The 11,357-nt window shown below is 41.0% G+C and overlaps 1 protein-coding gene across 1 annotated transcript in view; it reads right to left on the bottom strand.

Annotated features, from left to right (window-relative positions):
• Nucleotides 1–11,357, bottom strand: part of ELP3 (elongator acetyltransferase complex subunit 3) — a 109,529-nt gene that overhangs the window by 87,917 nt on the left and 10,255 nt on the right. Inside the window, exons 4-6 of the mRNA XM_082637065.1 lie at nt 4,013–4,083; nt 2,537–2,600; nt 766–834 (exon numbers count right to left, since the gene is read on the bottom strand). Of these exons, the coding sequence (XP_082493191.1) occupies nt 766–834; nt 2,537–2,600; nt 4,013–4,083 (204 nt within the window). The remainder of the gene's footprint in view (nt 1–765; nt 835–2,536; nt 2,601–4,012; nt 4,084–11,357) is intronic.

Here is an 11,357-nt window from a genome sequence, read left to right as displayed (position 1 = left end):
AATAAAATTGTGAAAAAGAAAATCTGTATTAATGTTCAGAGTTCTTGAACAGAGCAAGGCCATCTACACAGTACTTGTTTTTCATCAGTTATATTGAGGTATAAATTTTTTTTTTTTTTTTGGTGGCTTTGCCATGCAGTTTGCAGGATCTCAGTTTCCCGACTAGGGATTGAACCCAGGCCAAGGCAGTGAAAGCCCAATTCCTAACCACTAGGCCACCAGGGAACTCCCAGGGTATAATTTATACACAACAAAATCCACTAACTTTAACTGTACAATTAAATGAGTTTTGACAAATGTTTAGAGTTGTGTAACCACTGCCACCACCACCACCAGGATACAGAACAACTCCATGGCTCCCAAGAGTCCCTCATCCCCCTGTACAGTCAATTCCCCATTCACGCCCCAGCAAACCAGTCACAATACTTCTCACTTGGTTTATGGAAGCTAAAATTCAATCCACCCACCTTTTGTCTAAGATATACCCACATTCTGTAAATTTCATACCATAAGTAACTTTCTACAAATTGAAAAAACTTTAGAGACTATAAAATCCTTACAGAAAATAATACAGTCTTTAAAGGAAGTAGTTTTTGACCTTGCTAAATACTGCAAGATAGTCCCCCTCCCTCAGATGGATATTAAAAACTTACAAAGGGGAGAAATATTCTTTCAGTTCTTATTTCTGGTTCAACTCAAATCAAGCAATAATACCTTCTAGGTAAGTATAAAGATCTAATGTAAAAATGCTTTTTAAAACCTTACCTGTTCTATTCGGTGTCTTGTCTGTAGATAAGGGTCATACCTAGCACGGATAGCTCGCATGGAGGTTGGCTAAGAAAAAAGAAAAGTATCCTGTTATGCCCATATTGAACTAAGAATAAAGAGTAGTTTCAAAAGGGTATTAAAAATAAAGTTCCCTTGGGCTCCTTTCTTCCTCTCAGTCTTGTCAGGGTTCAAAATAATGTCCTGAATAGCATTTGGCTGGTCTCCACTCAACAGCAGGCAGCTCCTTGGATCATAGTTATATCTTTGTGTAAACCCTTATGGAATCTCCAGGGTCACCAAATTGTTATACTGCTCACAGACACAGCTGTGTATACATTCAAAAGAGTTACTTGATAAAATAACCTTTAAACCAGATCATTAAATATCAATACAACACAGTTTGTAATGGCTTAACAAAAAGCCATCATGCTATGATACAATGGAATAGTCTATGGCCATGAAACAATATACTGATATAAAATGTTCCCTAAGATACATTGTTAAATGAGAAAGGTAAGGTGCAAGGTTTTGACAGACTACCTCCTGTGTAAAAAGTTAGGATAAAGAATATGTATTGCTTTTATATCTGTATACTATCTCTGAAGGACGTACAGGAAAGGGATGATACTGATTGTCTTCGGGGGCTGGAGCAGAAAGGGGTGGCTGGGGAGAGTGATGAGAGGGAGTCTTTTCCCCGAAAAATTCTTTTTGTATTTTTAAAAATTTGAACTATGAAAAACAGGTAAGAAATGCAAAACCATGTATAAGAAAAAAGTCACATGGTTTCCTGGCTGCTGGCCTCTTCGGATGAGGCCGATGGCCTCCAAAGCCTGCTCGCTGGCCTCCTGCTTGCACTCTTGCACCTGCTCTAATCCTGCCCTCACAGAACCATCAAATGATCTTTCAAAAACCGACGCTGGATTGTATCATCCCCCTGCTTTAAACCTGGATGGCTTTTCACGACACCTGTAACACACTCCTTGCCCTGGCGTACAATCCCCGGCGTCACCCGTTTCCCGAATCTCATTCTCCCCTCACCCGCTCTGCCCCAGAGCCCCCCACTGGCATTCTGAGCCTGGCTCCGTGGTCCAGCTGTTCTCTCTGCTAGGAATGCTCTTTCTTGGTATTCTTGAAAGGCTCTTTCTTGTCATTCAGGGCTCAGTTTAAATGTGACCTCCTCAGACCATTCCTTCCTAGCATCCAAGGCTGAAGTATCCACCCTGCTACGATACCTTACTTGACTTGACTTCCCTGCTTTGCATTTACTAGTACCTGATTTATTTTTTCTTGTCTGTTTCTTTACTGTTTACCCCCCACTTATTAGAATGTAAATTTCTCAAGACCTGACCTGTTTCTTCCCAGCTGCAGGGGCAGGACAATGTACTGGTGAAGAGCACAGGATTCAAAGCCTGGCCCTGTTACATATTAGGGGCGTGTCCCCAGGCCAGTCGTGTAAGACTTCCGGGCCCTGGTTTCCTTATCTATAAAACTGGGATAGCAATAGTGTCTACCTTCAAAATCCTGCTGTAAGGTTTAAAGCTGTAAAGCACTTAGAACAATGTTGATATATTAATAATAAGGGCTTACATAAATATTTCTCCAGTGACTAGAACAACAGACACTCAGCAAATGTTTGGTGGATGAATAACTTAACATAATCAGGAAAAAAAATAAAAAATAAAAATTTTAAGAAAGCCAGTACTTGTAAAAGCACACTCTTAATAAAGTATGCTGTAACACTCCTCAGGACAGCCTCACATGACTTTACCTCATATCCAGTGTAAGACTGGGTCGAATATTCAAAGTCTGAATCAGGTCCACCAGGGCAGTATCTGCCAATACAATGAAATGAAGATGTCAGATACAGAACTTAGTTCAACCGTCTAGTTCAAGTATCTACAAGCTCCGTAAAATCTGACTGAACCAGCTTCATTTACGAATCCTAACAGAAGATTGTACCTTTGTAGTATCTGCAAATATATACATTTTCTACTAACAAGTAAAAAGATAAACATATAAAGGAACATTATTACAGTCATTTTCAGAGTACTGCAGTCACTATTATTTTAGAAGTTTAAGCTTTTAGGGGCAAATAACCGGGCCTAAGCTTTCCTAAGTTTGGACTGATACAGTGCTCTCTTGGGAACTACACTTAAGAAAATCTTTCTCCTGGGGCTTCCCTGGTGGCACAGTGGTTGAGAGTCCGCCTGCGGATGCAGGGGACACAGGTTCGGGCCCCGGTCTGGGAGGATCCCACGTGCCGCGGAGCGGCTGGGCCCGTGAGCCATGGCCGCTGAGCCTGCGCGTCCAGAGCCTGTGCCCCGCAGCGGGAGAGGCCACAGCAGCGAGAGGCCCGCATACCGCAAAAAAAAAAAAAAAAAAAAAAGAAAATCTTTCTCCTGATTATTCTTCCTGTCTAGAGTCATGAATATTCTTCTGCTAATTTTTCTTTCTAATTTTTCTAAGTTTAAAGATTATTAGTAAGGATAAGTTTTTACTTTGATACTTTTCTGATCCAAATTCATTATAAACTTCTGACATTTGGAATTTAGGCAGCTCATATTTCCATTATCATTTATCAAGCTAATAGAATATCTACTGTTTTGAGTTCTGTAACCTATGAATTTTTTTTTACTGTGTATTGCAACAAATTAAAATCTTTATATGCTTCATTTATTTTTTTTAATTTATTTTTTATTTTTATTATTATTACTTTTTTTTTTTGCAGTACACGGGCCTCTCACTGCTGTGGCCTCTCCCGTGGCGGAGCACAGGCTCCAGACACGCAGGCTCAGCAGCCATGGCTCACGGGACCAGCCGCTCCGCGGCATGCGGGATCCTCCTGGACCAGGGCACGAACCCGTGTCCCCTGCATCGGCAGGCGGACTCTCAACCACTGCACCACCAGGGAAGCCCTATGCTTCATTTTTAAAGCATTGAGATATCCTACTAGTAGGTGCTTGTTTCAAAGAACTAACTTATGAATCTATTAAGTCAAAGTTTTAAATATTACCAGGGAGTTCCCTGGTGGCCTAGTGGTTAGTTACGCCGGGCTTTCACTGCTGTGGCTCGGGCTCAATCCCTGGTTGGGAAACTGAGGTCCCACAAGCCGTGGCCAAAAAACAAATACAAACAAAAAAAAGTTTTAAATATTACCAGCATGTATTGATCAAGGCTCTAGGGGACTTATTGGTTCAATTAAAATACACACACATACACAACTTATCACAGTCATCATACTCACACACATATGTTTCCTGTAAAACTGATGTGTGGACATCTGTGGGGTTTGCACATGACAGCCACAACAGCAATCTATAAAAGGAAGATTAATAAAAAAGCAATTATGAAATAATTCATACAAATTCTGGAGAGTTGTTATCGCTCAGAAAGCAGGAGAGGGATGCAATCAGAGGGTGGCACACAAGGGGGTTTCAAAAGTACTGGTAATGCTGTATTTCTTAAACTGAGCCGTGGGTACCAGGGTGATCTCTTTTCAATATTATTAATCTTCAAAATGTACATATGCATTGTATACACTAGTTTGTATTGTATTTGACAATAAATTAAGTGCAAAATAAGGAATTAATAATTTTTAAAGTCACAGTGATTCTTATTCTCTCTTGCTCTTTCTGATTTGTTTTAATAAAATAGCCTACAAGAGAACAATTACTTATGCAATTCTATAAACTTATGTCTAAACTTAACCTTTGTATCTCAACTTCTTCCCAATAGATCTCAATATTTATAATAGAGACTATTAAACTGGAGCTAGACTTCAGAGTGTGTGCCAGATATTCTCAGAGGGGTCTGTCAGAGCCCAGCGGGGTAGGAAGAGCATCTGCTTGAGCAGGACGTGATGGCACAGTTAGACAATCAGTTACATATGGGGGCAGCTGGTCAAATAAGGGTATACACTAAGATGAATGCAAGCCAGGTTTCTTACCGTCAGAGAAGAAAGTTATGATGTTTTAATTTATTTTATTGAAGTATAGTTGATTTACGATGTTGTGTCAATTTCTGCTCTACAGAAAAGTGATTCAGTTATACACATATATACATTCTTTTTCATATTCTCTTCCATTATGGTTTATCACAGGATATTGAATATAGTTCCCTGTGCTATACAGTAGGACCTTGTTGTTTATCCATCCTATATAAAATAGTTTACATCTGCTAGCCCCAAACTCCCAATCCATCCCTCCCCAACCCTGCTCCCCCATGGCAACCACAAGTCTGTTCTCTATGTCTGTGAGTCTGTTTCTGTTTTGTAGATATGTTCATTTGTATCATATTTTAGATTCCACATATAAGTGATATCATATGGTATTTGTGTTTCTTTTTCTGACTTACTTTACTTACCATGTTGCTGTAAATGACGTTATTTCATTCTTTTTTATGGCTGAGTAGTATTCCATTGTATATATGTACTACATCTTCTTTATCCATTCATCTGTCAATGGACATTTAGGTTGTGTCCGTGTCTTGGCTGCTATGAACATAGGGCTGCATGTACCTTTTTGAATTATATCAATAGTTTTATCCAGATACATACCCAGGAGTGGGATTGCGGGATCATATGGCAACTCTATTTTTAGTTTTCTGAGGAACCTCCATACTGTTTTCCAGAGTGGCTGCACAATTTACATTCCTACCAACAATGTAGGAGGGTTCCTTTTTCTCCACCCCCTCTCCAGCATCTGTTATTTGTAATGACTTTTTAATCATGGCCATTCTGACTGGTGTGAGGCGGTACCTCAGAGAAGAAAGTTAAAATATGCAAAGGGAGAGAACTAGAATGAACTCTGAGGGTTGGATGAAATTAAAGGTACTGTTGTGGACTCACAGTATACACACACACACACAAATATAGACGCAAATGTGTTATGTATATGTGTGTGCATGTATGTACATATATATTTCCTAGTTTGGTCCACAGAGAGGGTCTGGGAGCAGCAAAACCCTAACGGCATTGAGCACATCTAGCACTCAGATCTTTGTTTCTAAATATTCTTCTCCACTTAAAAGAAACCAGGGCTCCTTGGAGAAACAGCTGATTCCAGGGCTGGGGTAAAGAAAGTACAAGATGAGCCTGGAACATTTTATTACGACTGAAAGCTAGAAACTGCTCCAAGAATGATGGGGACATTTAAAAAAGAAACAGAAACCAGCTTGAAAGGGCTCCTACTGGTCAAAACTGGGAAAATTTGTACATCAAAATAAATAATGATGGAACAGATTATAACCCACCAAACAGGAAATCAGTTAATCCATTCACACAAATGAACGAGGAAACTGGAAGTCTGATAAGGAACAGGATATTTGCATAGTTTCAAAGTACTTCACCGGGCTTCCCTGGTGGCGCAGTGGTTGAGAGTCTGCCTGCCGATGCAGGGGACACGGGTTCGAGCCCTGGTCTGGGAGGGTCCCACATGCCACGGAGCAACTGGGCCCGTGAGCCACAACTGCTGAGCCTGCACGTCTGGAGCTTGTGCTCCGCAATAAGAGAGGCCGCGACAGTGAGAGGCCCGCGCACCGCGATGAAGAGTGGCCCCCGCTAGCCACAACTGGAGAAAGCCCTCGCATAGAAACGAAGACCAAACACAGCCAAAAATAAATAAATAAATTTAAAAATTTAAAAAAAAAACAGTACTTCACCACACAAAACTTCTTAATTACGAAGTGGAAAAGAATAACTTTACAAAGGGGACGCCTAGCAGACATCACCTTGATCAAAGTAGACAACATCAGTGACAGGACAACAAACTATGCATCACCTGACAGGATATAATAAGAACACAGTATCACTTCCGTGATGTTCCTGCCAGAGATGCAAACCCGAATCTAATTATGAGGACACATCTGATTAAACCAAATTGAGGGAGATGCTACAAAACAACTTGCCTGAAATCTTCAAAAGTGTTAAGGTAATGAAGTAAAGGAAATACAGAGGAAGTGTCCAGACTGAAAAGCCATGACAACTAAATGCAGCACGTGATTCTGAACTGGGTCCTGTACGTCATTACTGAAACACCATTAGAAACTTTTTGAAAGAGGTCTGAGGATTAGATGATGATAATGTATCAGTGTTAAATTTCTGATTTTGATGGCTGTATTGTGGTGATGTAAGAAAATGTTCTTGTTTGTAGGAAGTACACACTAAAGTATTCAAAGACATCGGCTTTGCAACTTACTCTCAAATGGCTCAGGGATAAAGTGCTCTTTGTAGTGGATTTTCAACTTTTCTCTAAGTCTTTGATTATTTTTTAATAATAAAAATGATTAAAATTGAACTTAAATCATTAGTGATCTAGAGAAACTCCAAAATAAATCGTTTTGCGAATCAAGGGCTTCCCTGGTGGCGCAGTGGTTGAGAGTCCGCCTGTCGATGCAGGGGACATAGGTTCGTGCCCCGATCTGGGAAGATCCCACATGCCACGGAGCGGCTGGGCCCGTGAGCCATGGCCGCTGAGCCTGTGCGTCCGGAGCCTGTGCTCCGCAACAGGAGAGACCGCGATAGTGAGAGGCCCGCGTACAGCCAAAAAAAAAAAAAAAAAATTTTGCAAATCTGAATTAAAAACTTAGATTTTCAAACAAATGTTTGTATTTAAAATGAGACACAAATGGTATATGTATACCACTGATGAGGTCAATCTAATTTCCCAATCTTTTATTGAGGGCCTACAATATAGGCCAGGTTCTGAGCTACACAGAGCAGGTGGGCCCTAAGACTACAAAAATATTAATGCACTGCCTCTGTCCTCTGAAATCATACAACCTAGCAGGGGAGGAGGACATAGAGAAATAGGCTATTTCAAAACCACATGGTAACAAGCATGTGGTAAAAGAAACTACTAGGGATGCCCAAAGAAGGGGATTAATTAGCCCTGACCAGTGGCGTCAGGGAAGCCTTCCTAAGGGGTTGACAGCCATGCTGAGTAAGAGTTAACTGAGCTAAGAAGGCAGAGGGACGTGGAGACCAGGGAAGCAATGTGCAGGAGTTTTCAAGCATTTTTTAAGTCGCTGAACTCTCCCTTCAAGTCATGTTTTACTTAGAACATCAACTTACAGATGAGAGAAAAGCAACAGCCCTGGGTGAAGGAGAGATGGGGCCTGCTCCCACGACTTCCCTATTATTCCCCACAGTAGCTCCTAAAACACTTATACGGATCCTGTAGTTTTGTAGAATACAGCTTAAAGATTACTGATAAGGTAGAAAAAGCTATGACTTTGGAGTCAGCCAGAGAGATGAACCTTTGAAACTTTTCTCTGCCTCTTACTGTGTATTTTCCTGTTTTGTAAAACAAAGACAATACTACCTACCCTCAAAACAGTTTTGAGGATTAAATTAGAAAACACACCAGTGCCGTGGCTGGTATGTAACAGGTGGGCAACATATGGTCACCACTGTTGCAATGAGTAATGATACTACTCTGAATAATAAAAATCATGATTTTCAAAGCAAAAAAAACAACAAAACAAAAACTCAAGTACACACAGACTCAAAATGGATCACAGACTTAAGTATACTAAAAAGGTATGCCACAGGGCCTCCCTGGTGGCGCAGTGGTTGAGAGTCCGCCTGCCGATGCAGGGGATGCGGGTTCGTGCCCCGGTCTGGGAGGATCCCATGTGCCGCGGAGCGGCTGGGCCCGTGAGCCATGGCCGCTGAGCCTGCGCGTCCGGAGCCTGTGCTCCGCAACGGGGGAGGCCACAACAGTGAGAGGCCCGCGTACGGAAAAAAAACAAACAAACAAACAAACAAACAACAAAAAAAAAAGGTATGCCACAGACTGGGAGAAAATATTTACAAGACACATGTCTGATAAAAGACATGTATCTTTTTTTTTTTTTTTTTTTTTCTTTTTGCGGTATGCGGGCCTCTCACTGTTGTGGCCTCTCCCGTTGCGGAGCACAGGCTCCGGATGCGCAGGCCCAGCGGCCCTGGCTCACGGGCCCAGCCGCTCCGCGGCATATGGGATCCTCCCAGACCGGGGCACGAACCCGTATCCCCTGCATCGGCAGGCGGACTCTCAACCACTGCGCCACCAGGGAGGCCCAAGACATGTATCTTAACTATACAAAAAAAAAAAATCCTTAAAACTTCACAATAAAAAAACCAAACAACCCAATTAGGAATAGGGCAAAAGATCTGAAGAGACACTTCACCAAAGAAGATGCACTGAAGGCAAAATAAGTATATGAGAAGATACTCGACATCGTATGTCATTCAGGAATTGCAAACTAAAGCAAAGAGATAGATATCACTACCTACCTAACAGAACGGCCAACATCCAGAGCACTGACGACACCAAATGCTGATGAGCTTGTGGAGCATCAGGAACGCTCATTTACTGTTGATGGAATGCAAAACAGTGCAGCCACTTTGGAAGACCGTCTGGGAATTTCTTACAAAGCTAAACCTAGTCTGACCATATGATCCAGCAATCATGCTCCTAGGTATTTATTTACCCAAATGAGTTTGAAAACTTTTGTGTATGCAAAAACCTTCAAACAAATGTTTATCGCAGCTTTGTCCATTATAATGGCCAAAAATTGGAAGCAACCAAGGTGTCCTTCAATAGGTGTGTGGATAAACAAATTGTGGGACGCTCAGACAACGGAATATTATTCAGTGCTATAAAGAAATAAGCTATTAAGCCACTAATAGGACACGGCATAACCTTAAATGCCCACTGCAAAGTAACAGAAGCCAATATGAAAAGGCTACAAAACATACTGATTCCAACTATATTACCATTCTAGGAAAGGCAAAACTACAGAAACAGTAAATAGATCAGTAGTTGCGAGAGGTATGAAACAGAGGAAATGATGAGGGGAGTTTTAGGACAGTGAAACTATTCCATATGATACTGTAACGGTGGATACGTGAAATTATGCATTTGGTAAAACCGACAGAAATGTACAACACTGTGAGTGACCCCAATGTAAACTACAGGCTTTGGTTAATAATAAGATAGCAATATGGGTTCATCAACTATAACAAATGTGTCAAACCAATGCAAGGTATTAATAATAGGGCAACCTGGGGAAGGGGGAGAGAAAGTATATGGGAACTCTGTGCTTCCTGCTCAAGTTTTCTGTAAGCCTACAGCTGCTCTATAAAAAAAATATAAACAAAGCACTACAGTAACAGCAGAAGTAAAAGCATGGAGGTTAGTGGACGTATATCTGGAGAAAACCATAATTCAAAGAGACACATGCGCCCCAATGTTCATTGCAGCACTATTCACAATAGCCAAGACACGGAAACGACCTAAATGTCCATCGACAGAGGAATGGATAAAGAAGATGTGGTACCTATCTATAATGGAATATTACTCAGCCATAAAAAAGAATGAAATAATGCCATTTGCAGCAACATGGATGGACCTGGAGATTATAATACTAAGTCAGTCAGAAAGAGACAGATAAATATATGCTATTGCATATATGTGAAATCTAAACTATGACGCAAATGAACCTATCTACAAAACAGAAGCAGACTCACAGACACAGAGAACAGACTTGTGGTTGCCAAGAGCGAGACATGGTGGGGGAAGGATGGATTGGGATTTTGGGATTAGTAGATGCAAACTATTATACAAAGAATGGATAAACAGCAAGGTCTTACTGTATGGCACAGGGAACTATATTCAATATCCTGTGATAAACCATAATGGAAAAGAATATGAAAAATGTATATATGTGTGTATCTTAATCATACACTTGCCATACAGTAGAAATTAACACAACATCGTAAATCAACTATACTTCAGTAAAATAAATTTTTTAAAAAGCATAGAGGTTAGGATGCATAGCAGCTAGGGAATGACAATCTGCTGTGTTCCTTTGATATTTTTAATAGTCATTCTGGTGACACTGCAGAAAATGGATTTGGTGCAGGTAAGACAAAGTAGGCCCATTAGGAAATGACTAAAACAATCTAAACAAGAAATAATAAAGGCCAAAACATTCCTCCCAGTGGTGGTAGGAATGGACAATGCATTTCGCATGTTTTAGAAACTGAGTGGATGGGGGTACCATTAGCTAAGGTGGACAAGGAAGATGGATGAGCAAGTCTGAGGTTTTGGTTATGCTATACCTAAGGGTATACTTACAGGCAGTCAAAGGAGAAACGTCTAACAGGCAATTTGACATGGATGTGAAGCTTGGGGAGAAGTTGGAGCTACAAGTCAGCATATGGCAATACTTGAAAACATCAATGGATGAGATCACCAAAGAAAGCATGTATGGCACTAAAAGCAGTTGGCCCAGGACCACAGAAAAATCAATTTTTAGAGGGAAGCAGAACAAGAGTAGCGGTCAAAGAAAGAAATGATCCGAGGTAGGAGGAAGACAGAGAGAATGGAATTATGAAAGCCAAGTGCATTTGTCAGGTTGAAACATTGCTAAGCCTTTGTCTCCATGGTGGCAAGCCCACACACAATGATGAAAACTGAAAATCCAAGACTTACCCATAAAGCACGTTATTTAGGGATATGGAAGTAAATGCCAAGAAATCAGCTAAGACCTAAAAGTGGTTGCCCTGGGGGAACAGTGGGGGGAGAATGGGAGGTGAGGGGTTT

This window comes from Mesoplodon mirus (genome assembly GCF_964341445.2).
Source record: "Mesoplodon mirus genome assembly, chromosome: 1".
In the NCBI taxonomy this organism is placed as follows: Eukaryota; Metazoa; Chordata; class Mammalia; order Artiodactyla; family Ziphiidae; genus Mesoplodon; species Mesoplodon mirus.
Note: the sequence above shows the minus strand (reverse complement) of the source record. Positions and strands in the feature narration are given on the sequence as shown.